Raw genomic sequence first — 21,488 nt, 5'->3', positions numbered from 1 at the left:
TCCTAATAGTTTGCACATCTTGTCCACTTATCTACTGCAGAAGCAGATGTCTCCGTACTCTTCCCCTTGAATTTGGTCTATACAATATTTAATCATTATATATTTAAGCACTGAAATGTTTGCCTTGTGAAGCAGGCAGTTTAACTTCTTAACCTGCCCACATTTGAACGTTAAATAAAAGCTTCTTATAACCTGGTGCCGTTTCCAGCGGTTGACTCAACATCTCACATTCAGCAGCCATAATGTTGCTTCAACAGTTTGCTGCTTATCCTAATCATGGCTGATGACGTGATCACGTGAACCTGCCATTCAGCCAAAAATCACTAATGCCGGGAACAAGAGGATTTCTCGAACCAAAGTATCGAAGCTGCAGTGTTTTCTCATGATGATTCAACCCAGAATCAGGTTCCTATATAAAGTTAGATTTTCTAATGGTGAATTAAGACCCAGAATAAATGTCTTCCTAAATTTTAACCAGCAGAAACCCCTCAAGCTTTAGCTGACCTGGACCTCCAACCACAACAAGGGTTTAGAAGTTTTTCTAGTGATTACAAACATCTCCTGTGTTCATGTGACTATTTCACCAACTAGATTAAGATAAACCATAAAACCACCTGAGTGGGTGACTAATAGAAACTAATGTGCCAGTTACTAATTAAGTTTATCAGCTATCATTTTAATTTCCACACGTGCATCAAAATACATAAAATGATGGAGAATCATGGGATACATGTGCCAGCTTTCTTTACCCAAATAAATGCAGTAATTCACCATAAAAAAAGTGTTTTTTGTGTGTCTTGGAAAGTAAAAAAATCCCTTAAAACTGATAATTTGTTCCTCAGACTTTTTTTACTCAAAACATTTTGTCACACCAGAATGTAAAAACAGCTCGATTTCACAGCAAAAACAACAATATAAATTGAATAAGCTGAATAAGCTGTTTAAACCGTTAGCAACCGAGCAAGCTTGTTGGCTGAGAGAGTTTTTTATCCCACTTGAATAACTCTTAATTGAATGAAACAATCCCGAGAACAAAATGCCAGGAGGAGTAAACAGCACAGAGCAGAGAATATAGAAAGCTCGGGGAGCTATTATGACTATGACTAGTGCTAGCATGTCCCGTCTGGCTAGCTTGTTAGCAGTTAGCTTACAAAATATTTTGTGAGGACGCACTTTTATTTCACTGTGCCTCATTCTTGTGTGACCAGGTCTCAACAAACAAACAAACAAACAAACAAACAGGACAGAAAACATAACCTCCTTAGCAGAGAAAATACCTGATAACTTCTCAACCAAGCATTACAGGCATTTGTTCAGCCTCTTATTACCTTCTTTACAAGGAGTTTACAACGTTAGTGTGAACATACAGCCACATCTCGGCCATGCAAACACATACTTCATGGAACAATAAAAACTCCTGGTCTCCGCTCAGCAGCCTGACATAGAAACTTTGGCCCGGGCAACAACCTTGTGCTAAATTAAGTCAAGGAATCAGCATGAATTCCTCAAGTATTTATCCGCTCTTATCTGCTTAGTTTGAACAAAAAGTGTTAACATTAGCAGTCTGAAAGTCTCAAAACTGTCACAATGCTGCTTATAGAGCATGACAGAGCATGTTTAACAGGCAAACACACACACTGGGTGGAAGATTGATTTATAGTGTGACCATCAGATCTTTCCAGAAAATGTTTATCACTGTACTGATTTCCTCTGAAGGTTTTTTGGAATGCCTCTCACAGGAAGTGGGTTGGGATTATGAAACACTTAACTCAGGTCTTTCTGCTTCGTCACCATGACTGACCGATAACAGTCAGGAGGAAAATAGTTACTATATAAACTGAAAGGCCTGTTTATTCCCTTCACTTATTTGTATTTCTAGTGGTTCCTTAAAGTGAAGTCAGCCAATCTTTGACCTGAAAAAGTTACTTCTGTGTTCATTTCAAGTTAACTAATACTTTTTCCTCGTGCACTACAATCATTTACACATCTCATTTTTATTAGCTCAACTAGACTAAAATAGCATATTAGCATGTTGACGTTAGCATTTAGCTCAAAATACCAATATGGTAAACCAAGTAAAATCTCAAAGAGCTGCTAACATGGCTGTAGATCATACGGTGTATCACTTTTAGTCGCTGCAGGCACATTTTATAAATTAGAACGTATTTAGAATATAAACATGAGGAGCGTTTGGGTGCCCAAAGACATTTCAAGATAAAATGTGTGAAAATCACTACAAACAAAAAGTTGTGGCTCGTGTCCAACACACCTGCAGGGGGACAGTCTGACATTTTACAGACCACATAATTGTTATTCACAGTTAAGTAGTTTATGTCTTTGGGAGGGTCATACAATCACATTGGCTACAAACCACTTCTGTGAAGCCAACACCACCACCTGACTGGTTTCTGCTTCCAAAAACTGTACCGGGCTCGTAATTGAATTTTGTAGTCCGTCAACCACTGCGAAGAGTGGACAAACAGTAATTGTTCAATGATAAACGGCAGGTTTGTCGAGCTCCGCTACATTCTGCTGATCAGCTGAGCCGTGCATTACGATTCCCCCACTAAGGGCATGAAGTCATCACTCACGGTCGCTCACAGGGCTGCTCAGTGTTCAGCACATATCATCTGATATCAGATGATATCAGATGATAGTTTAAGGTCAGAGGAGAGCCTCCCAGGGCGAGGACGTCTGCCAAACTATAAGCTGCCGCTCTTCAGGCAGTCACACAGTCAGCAGTGCATTCAGTCGAGACGTTCTCTTCTAGAGGTCGGCTTCTTTGGGGCTTTAAATGCCTTCCAGGACCTTTTTTCAAGGCATACAAGCACTGACTTATTGCAGTTTGCCTTTTTAGTCTAGGAATTATCCCTTGACCTTTCTATTTTATTTAGTACTTCGGTTAGAGATTTACTACATTTCACACATTTTTAAAAGGAAAACAGTGATTCATTGAATGTCCTACTGCAAAGTGCTGGTATAATTTGTTACTAGACTGGCTAAAAGACAACTATATAATAAAAAAAAAGGTATTTAGGAATTCAGCATGCAGTTTAATCACGGGAATCTAGTTCCAGATTTGGTCCCTGGACATATGAGTATGAAATCCAAAAAACTCTTGAAATATCACAAAAAAAGGTTTTTACACTTGGCTGAGGTAGAAAAGTTGGTGAAATTATAAAAGCAAGATGTGACTAAGTGCAGTGCGACGTACATGACGCATGTCACTTTAACGTATAATCTCCACAGCTCCACTGAACCGATGAAAACATCACATCTGTGTGGAACGACGAGGAGAATGTAACATAACCTACAGCTTATCTCGATGAATCAACTCCTAATAATCGCATAACGGTAGTGGATGGAAACAGACATTCACTCGCATTTTCTTTTGCCAATTCAGTTCAAATTTGTGATACATTTGGGTGGAAACCTGGCTATAGTAGTTCTTGTGCCCCAACAAAGTCCCTGCTCCCTGGCTTCAACTTCCATACAAGAAATACTGAGAGACAGAGACCACCACCACCTGTGTACAGCAAACAAGCCCTGATCATTTTTAATAATCAATTTAAGAACTTGAAATGGGAATCTCCTACGTTATTTATGTTTGAAATGTAAGTTATGTAGCTGACCTCCTAATACTATAAAAAAAACAGCAAGATAAAAAGTCAAGTTATTCCCATTTTATACAGAATCACACAAGTTTAAAAAGCGATAAAAATATATATTGAAAATTTTAATTGCTGCTAATTTTGTGACTAGTAAAATAGACAAAACAGCCTCTACTCACCATTTTGCAGACATTACTAAATTAAAATATCACATTTGGAAATCAGTAAATTACAAAGTACATTATGTCTCAAACCAAACTATCTTCACGATTCTTCAGATCACATACAAACCACAATAAATGCTTAAAAATGAACTTTTAGTCCCCCAAATCTTTGCTGCTGATCTTTAGTTTGTGGGGCTTTTAGTTTGAAGGGGTTATTTGCTCAAAACTGAGCTAAAAGCGTGAAATCACCTTGAGAACAGTCTGACTTGACAGGTAGGAGTGAAGGCTGCGTGTTATCGCACCGTTATGTGCTTAACTGTACAAGAGCGTTGATAAGAGTGTTATATTCTCTAAAACTCAAGGACAGGTCAGGTGTGTGCGTTACAGACACATGGGTAAATATCATAGAAACATATGGAGGAGGAGGGAACAACAGGAGTGCTGATGAATTCACTGTATTTGCATTAGCAGGGAGATCAGTTTCATCAAACCAAGTGCTCCTGATTTATCCTCACGTCGCATCAGCAAATGAGAACAAAATGAGTCAAGGAGGAGGAAGAAACACTGTGCTGATATGGAAATCATTAATGTATGCAATCAAATCACAAAATACAATATGTTGAAGCTGTTAAAGCTCCTGCTGCCTGACCACAAAACATCCATAACAAGAGCATTAAACACTGATCACCGTATGACAAACTCTCAGCATGACGAGGAGAGGAAAGGCTAAATATTTTTATCAAAAACAGTTTCCCCCGAGACCTGCAATCACTAACAAGTGTGGCTACCTTGTTTGACCTGTAACTGTATCGCTCCAGTGCAATTTTGAATAAACAAAACAGAAGTGAGCTGGGCCTGAAATCTGACCCGACACACAGACAAAACAGCAGTGTACCAACACACCTACAATGCAGCACCCACTTGGGCCACATCAGTGCAACTTAACACCAACTTTGTGTCAGAATCTCAAACAAAATACAAATTAAAGGCAATAAAAATTTGTTTGTGAGCATAATTAAATGTGTTTTGATTTTGTTTACGGTCTACACAATATTTTGAAATAATGTATATGTAACTGTATGTTGTGTTTGGTTCACCAAGCAAGCACTGATGAGATCAGATGGGAATTCAACTGATGCACCACCAGTAAAGGAGTGAATACTACAATCATAAAAGGAAGAGTTTGATCTTTTAGGAAATATCAGGAGTTGGATGAGAAGATAGATCTACTTAACACACAGATGAAACTGATATCCAAGTGCCAGATGTGTTTTGCCTAGCTTAGCAAAAAGACTGGAAGGAAGGGGGGAAACTGCTAGCCTACACCATTCAACACAGGCTCCTAAGCGGCTTCTATACTGTGTTTTATGAGCCAAAGTGCTAGCCACCTGGGTTTTGTTGAGTGGGAGGAAAATGTCACACATGTACTAGTATGTAGTGACTCCATCATCACCCTCTCCTCTCTGTCAGTTCCTCCACCTCTTCTCACAATTCACTCTCATTTCACCGTCTTCTTTCTCTCTCAGTTGTTTATTCCCTTTGTCTTTCCTCACAGCACTCACAGCCAGCTGTTGCAGCCTGCTGTGTGCGCGCCCAACTGCCCCGAGGCTACCATTAACATTAGCCACAGCCAACCCCTGCCGGATCACCATTACCTCTCCCTGTCTGTCCAATACTGTTAGTTCAATTCATTCACTTTTGTAGGCTCCATGTGTGGTCATTTTGCAAAAGTCTTTACTGCTTCCTGTTACTTTAGATTAAAACAGCAGCTCTTTGTCAGATATCCTCTTTCTTTCCAATTAGTATCATCTCCAGTTTCTCCACCCCCAGCGGACACAGTCCTCCTCTCATTTCTCAGAAACTCACAACAGAGCACACACCTCAGGTGGAGTCCAAAGACAAATTCCCATGGGTGCTGCAGCACACACACCAGTGACAATACCTGCTCCAAAGCCCACAGGGTATCGCTGGTTAATCCTATAAATAAACTTTATGCCACGTCGGCTCTGCAGTCTTAGATAAACACAGTGGTGGTGTTGGGAAACAGGCCCAGTCCTCAGCCAGATGCTGGGACTTTTTGTTGGCTGTGGCATGTGGTTTTTTTTCAGCTCCCACATGTATTGTATCATCATTCTGAGGTCATATTGTATTTGAAAGATTTACTTATTCAGGGAGAGGCTTGTATTCTGGGATTTCCGAGTTACTATGGCAAGTTATGGGGGGAGGAAGCAGAACTCTGACATCTTCCTCACAAGACGAAATTCAACAAAACATCCACAGAAGGCTGGGTCAAACAGAGAAAACCCTTGTTGTAAACACACACATTTGAATTTCAAGGCAGTTTCAAATTTCTCTCTGAATGAAATGAGAAACACGGGCGAGACGAATGCTGAGACACACACGGCTCCCAAAAGGGTGAAGACAGCTAAGATGTCTTATTTTGTAAGTGCTCCGTGCAGGGAAACAGGAACTGAACGAGGAGGTGAGATAATCACATTTAATGGTTAGTCAGTTCTCACAGACAAAAACAAAAAAGTAACGTTTAATCAGTGTGAAGCTTTGTCCACAGATGGTCTTACATGCACAGCAGCGCGCAGTGACGACACAGGAGGGAAGCCTGTCTGCAAGAACCAAATATGGAGGAAACGGCGGTCAGAGCGTAAGCCGGCAGACCGCCTGCCTGCCCAACACACACACACACACACACACACACACACACACACACACGTCAGAGACTCTCCTCGGCGTCACATGGTCAGTGTGGTGACATCACCTCTTGCAGAGTAAAAAGCTCAGACAGCAGAGGCGTCTCCCTGCGTACACTGAGCCGCAGTAAGAACCAGTGCAGAGACGCACACGTGTGAAACCCGGGTCATGTAACAAGAGAGGGACCATAAATCTCACCTGACATCTGCATTGATGCTGAACTCAAATTGTTAAGCTTTACATCCAAATTTCCTGGATGAATTCTAAAATGTATTTTGCGATGCTTTTTTTGTTTTCGACTGTTTCAAAACACATTTCAGCTCCAGCGTGCTGACCCTTCAAGCCATGCTAGCACAGCGCGAATGGTTATCCACAGGCCAACATGGCTGTCTAACACTGACAACAGTGCTGAAAATGTCCATATCTCGTTATGTAGACCAATTGTTTTTGAAGACGAAGCACTGCTAACAATGTTCTGCTAAGTGAAAGTAGAAGCTGATATTGGAGAGTACGAAAAGAAACGCAGGAGTGAAACTGAACTCCAAACCAGAGATTCAGTTACAATCTACAGAAGAACTGAGAGACTATTAAACACAACTTTCTCTTTAGTCACAACACAGTTTTGCTCACATGGCTTGGTTTGGGGCGGGAGACCGCCACAGATTGGCTGCAGTCAGCCCGGCCACCACACAGGAACACACCAGTGCAGGTTGATGCAGTTGACTGCAGTGAGGCTCCAGTAGAGCAGCACAGCGCAGTGACAGCCAGCTACACACCTTGTCCTTGGAAAAAAAGGGTCAAAGTTGACACTGCAGCTTTTTGCTTTTCACACTGATTAAAAACCATTGCATGACTGCAAGAACAACAAAGCAGAGCACACATCACACACAAGCACCGAGGATTAAACTGTGAGGCATTTTATTTTGTTCAAAATTAACAGTTACTGTCTTGTCCTGCCTGGCTTTCAGAACTTCATGTGACATGTTTTTAAGATTTCCTAGAATCCTCAATTTACTCTGATAACCTCTTTTATGAAAGAAGACAAATACCAGCTACCGCTAACTGGTCAACAAGCCGCAGCTAATTTATTTCTGGTTGGCAATGACTCATCTGCTACTCCTTTCAGTGCGCAGGTCATTACACCAACAAAGTCTGGAGAGCAGTATTAGACACTAACCACATTAAAATCTGTCACGTTTCTCTCCCACCATATTTAGTATATTTACATTTTCATAAAAAAAAACTAAAGTAAATCCCACTGGACTCATGACTTGAGGCCTTGGGCTACAGGAGCTTAGTCAAATTTTTATACGCCACTAACTGGACACATCCTAGATGCAAACGGTCCACACCCTGATCCGATGCCTGCGCTGTCAAGCCCCAACAGAGGGACGTGCCGCTATCGTCGAGTCCAGACACAACTATGAGATAGATAAAGCAGCTCGAGTAGAGTGAGTACAATAAACATTGGGCTGCTGCTAGCTTAGCATTTCCACTCCAGAGCGTGCAGCTTCAAGTCAAGGAGGAATGCCTTCAAAACTAATATGTACCCTCATTCATGTATCATGATTTTGATATATTTCCATTTCCAATTCTGTAACATCTACGGCTGCAATTGACAATTACTTTCATTACCAAAAAATATTTAAACCCAAGAAAACCCATGTTTTTTTTATGGCTGCACCATCCCATCATATATTCTACACATCTTGTGCATCATTTTAGACACAATTCCTCAAACTTCAGCCTGACATATTTGGGATCTTTGGAAACTTTGGGATCTTTGGTCTGTACTGACTGACCTACCAGTGGTCTGTTGTGTGTTTTAAGTTAACTTTTACAGAAATAATTCATCTATACATACTATTGTTTTGCATTATAATATTACTCTGAAAAATAAGTTATAAGACCAACAGATGCATAAAAGACGAAAAAATAAATGGTGTAGATGATCCATAGGACCAATGAATTGAACCGTTTTAAAAATAAAAAGGGGCTGACCAATCAGCTGAGCTCATTCAGAAGAAGCAGTGGCAGCGGTGGCAGTCTGTCCTGCAACAGTAGTTCCACTTTACCCATGCGCCAGCACTCCTTCCAGGTTCGTGACCTTTGCCGGGTCCCGACACCTCGTAAAACCCTGGCTACAAACAGCCCCAAGGTGTCTGATGACGGAAGGTGGGGGTCTGCCTCTTCACGGCCACAACAAAGAGGACGAGATTCACAGAGCAGGGACAAGTATAGGAGACAAGTGAGGCGCCCATGCTAATGAAACAGCAGCCCCCGATTCTGTGAAGCCCGGCCGTGGAAACAACTGCTGCAGGAATCCCAGGCAGCTTTCGAAACTTCAGAGTCCTTCAAGTACACAACTTAATTAAAGCTGGCAAGAAAGCCATACACACAGTGGAGGAAATTATGGTAACACTTCACTTTAACCCCCCCCCCCCCCCCCCCCATAAGGATATGATTGTTTTACAGTGTCTTCATGTACAGTATTTGTCAACAATTATAACTTCTCCTATGTATGTATTTTATATTACAACTTTATACACCGACCTGCATTTATGGGTGCCCACAGACGGAGTTACAGTTGACAAATACATAAATTCGTGCCTACATCTGTGCCTACAAGACATTCTCAACTCCCTGTCTGCTGTTGCTCATTTTTATTTTAAGTCATCTACCCTTCACAGACCAGAAGCTGTTGTTCATTTGTAAACTAGCTAAAAGTCACGTGTAAAGGTTTCTTTCAACAGTCCCTTTCAAACAGAGAGGCATTTGCAAGTGTTAATTAAGGTTCCTGCACATGCTAAAGGAATGCTAATGCATCGAGCCGAACCTACATTTACATTTATTCATTTGGCAGACCTGCCAGTCATTCCTGATTCCTTGACCATGGGGGTCACACCTCAGCTACAGCCTGCATTCTTTACAACAGCAAAGAGAAAATTGACTTTAAATAAGGCCGTACCTCGCCCTTGATACCTCAAATAGAACAACTGTATTTATGAGTTCATTATCTCTAAGACATTTGTGTACATCATCTCCGTCTATCAGTTGAATCAGCCATCTTGTATAAAAATCACCAAAGACAACACACTGAATTGTTTTAATACCTGTACCACCCCGCACCAACGTCAATATCAACTACTATATCTCTGTATTCAAAGATTGAGGTAGTCTACACCAGAGAGCAGTTAAGTTTACTGAGTTCTGCTAAGGGACCCTAATCAAAAAGACACCAACATCACCACATGACTGGTTGGGCTATAATCTTGAATGTTTCTTTTTTAGCAAAATTCAGGAACCTTTACGTTAAGCATGGTCAAGTTCTCAAGACTACAAAGATCTGTGCTCAGTGTGTTTATGTGCCATATCTTCTGTACTGCTTACAGGAGCTACATTACACAATGCTGCGGATGTAGAGGAGCTCCAGTCCTGCATAAAAGGAAACACCACATGCTCTAATTCATCAAGCGGTACAGTAACGTCATACAACCATCAACTGGAAGCCTGTGTGCTGAACATCCACATAGCAAGAGTGCTACTGCACCGACTACTTTGGTGTTAAAAATAATATATTCTAGATATTTTCACTCCGCTGAGTTTAGCTATGACACTGTCACATGCAGCATATTATTGCCAAAATTCATTAGAGTTCTGCTTCCTGAACCTGACAGGTCCAGACAAGATGAACGGAGTCCAAAACTATTTTGCTCATTCTCCTGTTTACATTGCAGCCATGATCACTAATTCTAATTCTGTCCAATATCTTGGCATCTGTGAAGCCTTCACACTTGATTTCCTGGTTCACCCTCATCTTCTCATTGGTACCTGTAGCAACACACCAGCGCAGCCCCTTGCAATTCTTTTGGATTTGGGACTATTTTCAGTCTGAACACGGCATTACTGTCAGTTAGCAGCAACAGGTGCTTCTTCAAAAGGGGCTACAGTTTGCTGGTAGTTATAATTTTGTGCTCTGAACTGTCAATTTTGCCATTTTTTACTCAGTACGTCTTCGTTTGCAGCAAACTGAATTTTGCTACCACCAAAAGATGCTGTGAGAATCAGCTTAAAACGAATGCTTTCACAATTTAACTGAATTAATTAAATATAATATTTAAGGACATGGGGGAAAAAATGTAAGCAGAGACGGTCTGCTTATAAAAAAAAAAAAAAAGACACTGGTACTCCTGTTCTGTGGCAACACCACTGCTAGCATTAATCACTAATTCACCATTAACTCCCTCGGGGGCCAAAATGCACTGATCATCACACACATCAACATCACACTGTTCAGGAGGGACTGAGCCTACTTGTTTGGGAAATAATCGGTGATGAATGTTTGCCTTACCATTACTGTTTTTGTTCAGCTGCTCTACATTGCCTTTGTTGGCATCTTTGCAACAAATTCCAACATTCAGGAAAACATAAGAAACAACATACTGTCGACAACACATCTTCACCGCTGCACAAACTGTGTCACATGACCTATCACAAACTGAGCAGTGATTCTGCTAAAAGCCGGAAATGTAAATGTAAGACCAGCTTCAACGCTAAAAGTTCTACCTGCCCTAATAACGGTGCGATCAGACAGGATTTCACCAGCTGAAATTTAGACACATGGTGTGGCGAAAGGCAGGAAGACAAGAAATAGTGTGGGCATGGTTGTAAGCGTAAGCTGCAGTAGCTAGCGAGGAAAGCAGGGCTAACGACAGCAAGCCGTAAATTAGACAGCTTCTTATCACTTTACTGTCACTAACCTCTGCCACATCCCTTGCTCTCCCTGCAGTATTCCTCCATATCTGCTTCTTGCGTCATTTATAAAACAAATCAATATTCCCAGAATGACGCGTCGCGCTTATCCCCTCTCGTAAATTGGCTGGGGAGTCTTTTCATTTCGCATGTCAAAGTTCAATCAGACTGAACTCTGTGCTAAGCGAAACAGGCAAGTCAACTCATATCATAATAATATAACTAGCAGCCAAAAATTGCTGAGTCTACTCTCTCTGAAGCTAAAACAGGTGACGAGCTCATGCAGCATCACATAGTGGCCTAAAAAAAATAAAATCAATAATTTTAAACCGTCTCACATTTTCAAAGGCTCAAATAATTTCCGATGATAATGTCCTCTCTGACCGCTGTGTGGAGAGTTTGAGTTTCTCCCCACTGGACGGAGATTCAGAGTATCAAAGACCAGGTCTAACAGGGGCGAAACTTTATTTCACGACATCGAACTGTTAAATGCTCATGAGGAGTCAGCTGATGATCAGTCTTCGATAACACTAATGGGGGGTGGTGATGGTATGTTTTAACCACTGATGACTGGGTTGGATGGCGATGGCTGGATGTACTACAGATTTTATGTTGTGCTGTCAGATTATATACACTACACACCATGTCTTACTAATACTGTATGTTCTGTGTTAAGTTAAAGGTGAACGTTCTGCTAGTTCCATCCTATCCAGTTACAGAATATAAAACCAACTCTTATCTCACTGTATCCTTTAGGCTAAAATATTTCCTCAACAATCAACAGTAAACCCAGTCAGTAGCGGCATGCCTGAGGCGCCAGTGAAGTGTTGGTTATTCTGAATCAAAATCCACCCATCTCTTTCCACAAATTAAAGTCACATACAGTAACACACTCGCCCTGTGATCCTAAAACAAGCTGCCTGGGCCGTGGAAACACATTTTCAGCTCGTATCCAGGACAGGAGTCCAGGATCTTGTTCAAGGACACACAGAGTACACATGACCGATTAGAGAGCCTTCTGTCGGTTAAAAAGACTAATGTTGACCATAATTAAACGTTGTAGGACACAAAGTTTACAGAGGATGCCATCATCTTCAGAAAATACCTTTAAAACACAGTCAGACTTTCAAACATTGCTACATTTTAGGCTACACTTCACACACTACTATTTCCTCATGATACAGCCACGCATATTTGTTTATTGCCTAAATAGTGCATAGTTTTACCTCTTCATGACTCCACAAATTATTAAAACAATCTGAGAAGGGAAATTCAGTTTCAACTGCTCACATGTCAAACACACACACAACCTGTGATGACAAATCCCAAGTAAACATGGCTTTGTATTACCAGTTCACAAGAAAGTAAAACACACACCTCTAAAACATATAAAAGACAACCCAGCTTACAATTAGCATCCAACCAAATTTGGTCTTTGAATGCAACATAAAAGAAGGCACACTACAGCCTGGTTATCTCAACCTCTGGCAGCCACCCAGGTTTACTTGCTGATGTGACAGCTTTCAGAGCACATCCATCCAACCCACCCAGACTGCTCCAGATCCAGGGTACAAGCTGTACACGCTGCAACCTGAATCTAAAGTCTACCATTAGTTTACACATGCTTCAGTAAAGCAAACAAACCAGCTTGTAAACAAAAAGACAACACACACACACACTGCTGACCGGCAGCAGTCTGAACCATGATGACTGTGACTGCACACATGGCTGTGAGGCAAGAACACCACGTTGCCTTGACACAGAGAGAGAAGGGAGCCGTGTCCTTGTGCATCACCAATAATCACTCCACACAATAGATTAATGTGGCTTCGATTATGGCGACCAGCCCTTAAATTGAGAAAACTCTTATGTGTATGTTCAGTTTTAAACCCGGACCAGTCTGCGGTCATGCAGAAGCCATGATGACTCTCGCCTTTTAGCTTCAATGATAACGATAGCTAGCTGGGTGGACAAGCAGGCAAGGAGCCGGTTTAAGCTGACAACAGACACACGACATGACAACCGGGTTATTAACCACAAAACAACCAGACTGTCTCACATATGACAAATTCAAATTGATGTCTGGCCTCTGGGTTTGCACCGAACCGACGCAGTTAGCCAGCTGACTAGCTAGCTAGTTAGCTAGCTGCGCCCATGCCTTTCTCTCGGGGAACACGTGGAGTGAGCACGTGATGTCTCATAACAAACCTGCTCCTTTATTAGAGATTAAACAAGCAGGTGTTTCGTGATGGGTCGTGTTTCAGTGTCGAGAATCGATCGTTAGAAAGATTAAAAGCTGACATTATTTTACACATGGTGACTGGGAATGAACAGGAGCAACATGGAAGCTAAGCTAACATCTGAGTGGGAAGGGCTTGACGTCGCGCTAGGCCAAAGGAGAGTCTGTGTGCTATTGTTAGCTGGCTAAGCAGCTACACCGCCGGCCAAGCTCGTGGCTTTTCTGCTAATTGATGCAATGCGAGACATGGGCGGATGCCTCATTAATGTCTGGCGTGGCTGTATGCCGAAACCTGCCGCAAAACAAACGTGTAAACCGTAGTAACCACTGGTTTAAATATTTGGCCAGTGATAGGGAGTGTGTCAGCTAAGGTTTGACTGGCTGGGTGGCAGCAGATGAGGCACACAAGGGGAGGGTGGACATGGTGATGAAGCAGGACATTCCTGACTACTGTCTTCTCCTAACTTGAAAGTTTAAAGTCACTACAGTCAGCATGCACGGTGACACTGCTAGAATTAAGATGCCCCCCCTAAAAAAAAAAATACCAGAAAAAAAACACCAAAACTTGCTCCACTAAAATATCTGGTGTGATGGCACAAGCACAGCAACTTCACAGCCAGCATGACAACACAACGTGTCCATGTTGTTTCTTTTATCTCTTTAAACTCTTCAAATTATGATTAAGGAGAAGCAGAAATAACAGCATTTAATTTTAAATACACCAAAGTTAATAATGCTTAAAAAAGGGGTTCAACACTGACTTCTATGAGGAATCATTGGGGCGTTTTGAAGCATTTTAACTTTTTTTTTTTTTAAGGGTGTGATCCCTTGTGCAATCAGCCACCCATGGGTCCTGAGCCCCCAAGAATAGCCTTCACTAGGAGTGCTCCAAATATAACCAGCTTGCAGGGAGCAACAAGAGGGCGACTACAGACAGGGGGCTTGTTTATACACTCAAATGGCTCTTTTCTGTGCAATAAATGCTATCTGACCCCCGTGACAGCATCTCGGCCACCCCGTGTGACCACACCTGGACGGACAGACACCAACACATTACTGACAGCCAGTAAAATCAACATGTAGGGAGGGTACAAACCGTGGTGTGCTTGTCCATTCACGCTGACCACGGTCACCGCATTCATTTTCCTAGTCCACGGGTTCACCTTGGGCGGGGGAGCTTCAGTAAACTCCTTTCTGTTGCCGCTTTTAACACCTTCCTCGTTTTGCTTGTCGTCGCTGTCACAACCCCCTTTGCCCTCCTCTGTCGCCTGTTTGGAGGTTTGTTCCTCCGTACCGGGGGTCCCTCCCTGCCCGGGGCTGCTGCTGCCGCTGCTGCTCCCCTGGTCGGCGACACCCGTCTGCCGCTTGGCCCCGTCGCCCCGGCCGCCCTCCTCTTCCTCCGGCTCACCGCGGATCACTTTACCGTGCTCCTCCGCTTTGGCAAGCGGGTTGCCGGGCAGGAGAGTCTCCACCTGAGTGGCCATTTCCCACCGCCGTCTTTCTTCCCCCCTCAGGATTACCAGTCCTCCCCCCCCCGGCCCGAATTCGCCTTCAATTTCAAGGAAATGTGAAGTTGTTCCGCGGAGTCTGCCGCTCCTCTGTCGCTCCTAGACCAAAAGATCTTCAGTCTAAGACGCAGAGTAGTCCGCACTTGATTAAAACATGTAAAAAAAAATAAAGAAACGTGTCCGAGGGCCTCTCCGGATTACAACCTTAACTCCTCCACTAGCAGCAATATGGATGATCCCCACCACGCGATAGAGGGGTACGCGCACGCACGACGTAGAGGGGGAGTAGCCACGTAAAGCCGGGAGCGCGCTTTTTGGGTCAGGTCGAGATGCTGCTTTCATGTGCTTCCTCGCCTAAAACCTCTTAATTTTCAATTTCGGAAATTAAGCAAAATGCCTCTTTGTCGGGCGCATTCAAGTGCTTTTAGCAAAAGACACATAACATGGATAAAGAATACTTTTTATACTAAGTTAGCTGTTTAATTTAGTATTTAAAAGAGAAATTAACCAACCCAGTATTGCGTTGCAAGCATGTTTTAATGCATCCTTTTGTCATATATTCTAATATATAAACTACAACTGCTGTCAGTAAAAGTTTGAATTAAAATGCAAACCATCATCTTAAAGATTACATTAAAATGTGTAATATTAACTGCCACACAGCATTCCTATAAACTTATATGAATAACTTATGGACCAAAAGAATGAAATAAAGTTATCCCCTCACTGTCCTCTACATGTCACACGATCACAGCAACTTGGGTTTCAGAAAACCAAAATTTTACCAGTTGTTGGATTTGATTAGATTATAGCTTTCTTTGTCTCGGGGAGGAGGAGCCAGTCAGATACACAAAGGTCTACATAAAATGGCCGTAAGCCTATCACTGTAACACATGACAAGAAGACTATCCACAATCAGTCATGATATCAAACCTTAATAGTTAGTTACACATTCATCATATTTGCTGCCTGTTCTCTAACACATTACATTTAACTTTACACCAGTAACCAGTGGTCGTATTCAGATCCTTTACGAAACTAAAAGTAAAAATACTCCATTAAGAAAAAGAACTCAACATTTTACTTAAATAAATGTACAGAAGTATTTACAGCAAAGTATACTTTAAGTATCACAAGTAAAGTTACTCTGAATAATATATTACTTATTATTATATGTATGTATGAGGGACAATGCATGCAATATACTAAATACAAGTGTTGTGAGGAACCATGTAAAACGGCTCAAATAACAGTAAAATATCAACACAAACAGTTGTAAGACATTTTTCCGACAAACTTGAACGCAGCGCGTAGTCCTGGATGACGTCAGTCTCGCCCTCTAGACGCGTCCGCAAATCACCGTTGCCTCATTAAATATGCGTCCAAAACAAAGGTTTTTACAGTAACTACCAGGTTATAAAAGCTTGTGATGTTGCCATGACATTTGTTTGTCCCTCACTCGTGTATTTTATGTTAGTCTGTTTACTAAAATCCGTAAAAGAAGGTGGGGAAATGCACCTAAACCCCTCTTCACTGCTCCTACACGCTACACACGTGTCCATACAGGAGCTGCACGTGTGAGATCACGGTCTGAATCCAGTTTTCCAGTGTATTTGAGCATTTTTTCCGGAAGCTTTATATAATTATAATTTCACCAAAACAGACTAGGATGTTAAGTTTATGTCTGTGTTGAGTCAGTTTCTGTTACGTTGGATCGTGTGAGTGAGGCCGTGTGTAGTGACATCCGACGTGTGGCTCAACATTAAAGGGCCTGTTTTAGTCCGTGTGGTAGATTATATAATAGCCATAAATCAGATTTAACGTGTGCTATTTGATACTCAAGTGTGTGTGTGTGTGGGGGGGGGGTTATGGTTTCTGTTGAATGAAAATGAAATGAAGCTTCACTTAAGTTAACTGTGCCTTTACAGCCGCTATTGCTTTTTTTTGTCAGTGGTGGAAGAAGTACTCAGCTCTTTTACTTAAGTAAAAATAGAAATACCACCGTGTAAAAATACTTACAAGGAAAAATCCTGCAGTCAGAATCTCACTTACACAGTAAAAGTAGGCCTACATAAGCAATGACATCAAAATACACTTAAAGTACAGAACTTAAAAGTACTTTTAAAGCAGAATGGCTCATTTCAGGGTGATGCATTCATGTGTAAGCATCACTAATGTTGCAGCTGTTTTTAACCCTCCAGTCATTCACGATCTTTCCATGTCATATACAGATGCAGGGATTGTGCTGATGACCTTTTCTGAACAGACATCATCGGTACAGGCTGCTACTGTCAAATGAAACCAGCCAGTTGAACTATGGAGAATTATGTTCATTCATTTATTTTCTTAAGGCTAGGCTAGGCTAATTTGTTACTGTTTTGGTATGTCACTTCAGAACCCCTTAAAGCCTTTAATTCAAGTAAAAACATGGAAATCATGTTTGTACATGCACAGTAAATTCTTACTGTCTTCTTACCTGAGCTTATCAAGTGTTGATTGGAGGATTGGCTGCCTGAAGAGCTGATATAGCCTCAGGGCGGCTGATCTAGTTGTAGATGTTAAGGGTTCAGTATGCTTCAAACAAACTACATCGTAAAAAGCGTCGTCCGACCATGTCTTAAGGCAAAAGTGTTATTGCTTGTTCTGAATGGCCACACTTGAAGGTGATGTGAAAAGCCTGTCATGATAAAGAGGAGTGAGACATGGTGAATCCTACAAATGGAGATAACGGTGTTGCACTCGGTGTGCACATGAAGAGTGATGGAAGTAGTTGTGTAAAGAATGAAAAAAGAGCTTAAGAGAAAAGTTCAAATCCTGCTTACTTCCACACCTCCACACACCGGTTCAGTCGCTGCTTGAAGTGGATGTGATTGTCGGTGAAAAGTTGAAAAATTGTCCTAAAGGTGGGAGGGGAAGGGGCTATCTGATGCTGGTATATGATCCACCACACACTTTGTCTGAAGCATAGTGAGGCCTTTAAATTCCCTCCAACATGTGTGGACTTCCAGAGACACAAGTGGGGTTCACTTGTAATAAAAAAATATCCAGCACAAAATAGCCCATGTTCTCTGCACATTCAATTTACTCAGTTGTTTTAGATATAAAGCCAAAGCATCAAATATTAGATGGTGAGTCTGTTAAGCTTTACACACCGACAGCGGCCCTGGAAAAAGGGCCTGTTTTCTGTTAGTTCATGAATGGATCAACATGCGCTGGCTCTGATGCTGACCCAGGTTTATCCAGCACTGTTTAGCTACGGTATGAAAAGATAACACCAGTTAATGTCCATATCACTGTACAGGTGACAGAAACAAAAATCATAATAAAATCAGATACAAAGTGTATTACCAAACATCAAGTTACAACATTGGAGGAACTTGAGATTCAATGCACAGCAATGCGCTCTATAATACAATTAGCAATAGTGTAAATACATTAAATATATAAAATAGCAACAATAACAAAATGATCTCAAATTTTTAAGGGCTGGCTGATCAAACTCCAGATTGTTCAGACTGCTGATCTCTGATGTAAAACTATGTATACCAGTATTCTGGTATTAAAAAGGTTAAACTATCCTGTGTCAAATCTAAGGTCTGACTTATGGAAAATAGTCCACGTGTGACTTGAAGTGCCAAACACAGGAACTTCTCTGCAGCTGAGAGTTTATGATGACTTTAGCTGCTGCACACGACCTGCAGGATTCCTCAAGTGTTCATGACTAAAGCCTGAAATATGCTGTCAGCCGGTACCCATCATGACATGTATTGTCGTTTCTCACTGCATGCTATAAATGGTAGCATTATTAAGAAGGGTGCAGCATTGGTTGCTTGGTTGGGTGTAGAGGAGAAAACAGTGAATGTTTGAATGAAAGTCACATCCACCACATACTCACACACCTTTCACAACTCTTTCTCATACCTGTGCTACTCTGATGGGTGGTACTAACTCATGAGCCCAATAAAAAATAAGGCCAGCCCTCATTAGTACTGGTACTCCGCCTTTACAACTTATTTTAATGTCTAAACATGACATGCTATCATTAAACTGACCCAGTGGCAGGATGGCCTCATCATCAGAGAAACCTGTGATTAAATGTTCATTCCTTGTAGTCACAACAAACACAAAAACATTTGGTTTTCATATTAGCTCAGTTTTAACCTAACGTCTTTGTTTTTTTCACCTGCAAATCACCAAAATGTATAAAATAAATACTTAATTAAATTAAAGTCAGTGCAGTACAATACAAAATGAGATTCTGCAATCTGCAGCAGCACCAAAACCCCACACATAAGAACCAAAATCCCCCACTCTTGTCCACCACTTGGGTGTGGTGGACAAGACTGGACCAGCCGCCCTCCTCTGGCTGCTGTAAAGCCTCTGGCTATTACTCACATTTTAGTCACATGACCATCAGGTGAGAAAATCAAGCAGTCAAATGTCAGATAAAATGTCAGATAAAATGTTCATTGAGTTTTGTAATCCTTCATTTAACTGGAAAAGAAAAAACAAAACAAATGCAAGAGTGCATGTTAGTAGCAGCAATTTATTCAGATTAAAATCTTAAATGTGATTCAAAGAACAAAATCAAAAGCAAAACACATTCACAACATTTATGGCTTCTGTTTTCTAATCATCCAATTTCATACAAAAACTCAAGTTACAACAGTAGATATTTTGAACAAGAAATGTTATCACAGACAGAGGCTTTGGATATTTGGCCCCCTGACTCCTTGGGCCCCCTGGTGCCTTTGGCCCCTCAGTCTGTGCCCAGTAGGCCGGCTCAGTAATCCATCCGTGGATAGAGCTGTTTGTCAGCAGCATAGCAATGGAACGAGACAAGATTGCGAGTGGCTAATTGGACCAAGAGGGATGGTGTTTTCTGAGAAGAGAAGGGGACCAAGCACAGACCCCTGAGGTACCCCAGTGGAAAGGAAGTGATGCTGGGACACCTCTGCTTGCTATTTGCCACTTTGAACAATCGCCCTGTGAAGTAGGACTAAAAACAAAGCAGGTGTCCAGCTCAGAAAAGGGAAGCAGGAGAATTTGGCGAAGTTATTTCTAGATGTTTGTCACATTGTACATCGCTCCAATATTTTGGTAATTTAGGACCAAATTTAAGACCAGAAACAATTACTACAAATATTTTGCACAATGAAGAGGTGATGCCTTAAATTTGTCCTAATGCCGTTGTCCAATTAAAGATCGATACCTTCTTTTCAGTCATTTTATTATTATTATATTTTTATTATTCCCAGTTTTAGAAGTCAGGTTTCGACAGTGAAATGCTGAAAATGTGTTTTGTCATAGTAGTGGTGTTTGTGAGTTTTTGGTCGCATATGAAAAACAAGCCATGACACATCAGTGTCAGATCAGTGGTGACAATACCTTCTAATCCCTCTGTTCGGCATCCTTCTCTCTATGTCTCTCTCTCTTTTGTCCCTGCCAGGTTACTGTTCGGCCCCATTCATAACAACATCAACACAACGTACAGCTTACAAGACTTCTACAGAGGCTCTGTTTGGTTTTCTGATTTACATGTGTATATGATCTATTCTTCAAGTTTCTGCATATTTACGTTTAGATTTATTGTTATTTAAGAGGTAAGACTGTGTGTTTAACGTGTAATGTGATGCAGTTACTTCCTGAAGTTTTGTCATTACTGTGAGGTTGCCTGGCAACCAGCAGAGACTCCAGGAAGTCACTGCACCCGTCCAAGAAAGAGTCCAGAATCTAACTCCCCGTAAAACCACAATGCATCATTTTTACACTTCAATTTTGTATGGATTTAAAAAATAAAATACATGTTAATAGTGAGCTTTGGAGGTGGTGGTAGGCAGATTTTTACCTTTAGGCATAGCCAGGCTAGCTGTTTCCCCCTGTTTCCTGTCTTTATGCTAAATTTAGCTCACTGGTTGTAGCTTCATATTTACTTTACAGGATTAAAAGTCATATCCACCGTTTTATGTAACTCTTGGCAAGAAAGTGTATGAGCATATTTCCCAAAATGTTGAACTATTCCTTTAAATGAAAAGGTTAACGTATTAACAGGTTTCAAAGGGTAAATTATCTCAGTATAATGTTAGACTCCCATCTAAACTTTGGAAAACATGTACAAATGGTAAGCAAAGTTGCAAATACATTTAGACACATCAGAGAGAAACTAAATATGTTTTGATCACTTCATTAAATGTGATAACCTGGCTCATCAGGTGCTCAGTGCCCCTTTGGAAAACTTACTTTGGATAGACGACATTTCCTGTTTGGGGGAACAATAAGTTACGTTACAGATCAGGGATCAGGGGCCATTTTGAAAGCACTCTTTTCTTGGTGCTTTTGTGAGATGTCAGATTTCTTACCATGGACAATAATAGACACATTTGACCTCTGATATCACCTGTATTTAAACAGACATGAATGCAGTGTGTGTGTGTACGTGGCAGAAGCACTTCAATAGCACAATAGTGGTTTCAGCCTGATGACAGACCGCTTGTTGTCTGCTGTGCAT

General features: G+C 41.4%; 1 protein-coding gene across 2 annotated transcripts in view; it reads right to left on the bottom strand.

Moving 5' to 3' along the window:
- Window positions 1–14,956, bottom strand: part of larp1 (La ribonucleoprotein 1, translational regulator) — a 43,232-nt gene extending 28,276 nt beyond the window's left edge. For both annotated transcript variants that reach the window (XM_070917097.1, XM_070917098.1), the window contains exon 1: window positions 14,569–14,956. In XM_070917097.1, the coding sequence (XP_070773198.1) occupies window positions 14,569–14,956 (388 nt within the window). The remainder of the gene's footprint in view (window positions 1–14,568) is intronic.
- Window positions 14,957–21,488: the final 6,532 nt, after the last annotated feature.

The sequence above is a fragment of the Enoplosus armatus genome, chromosome 13 (assembly GCF_043641665.1).
Source record: "Enoplosus armatus isolate fEnoArm2 chromosome 13, fEnoArm2.hap1, whole genome shotgun sequence".
Lineage (NCBI taxonomy): Eukaryota > Metazoa > Chordata > Actinopteri > Centrarchiformes > Enoplosidae > Enoplosus > Enoplosus armatus.
The sequence above is the reverse complement of the archived record's forward strand: the minus strand, read 5'-3'. Positions and strand labels throughout refer to the sequence as shown.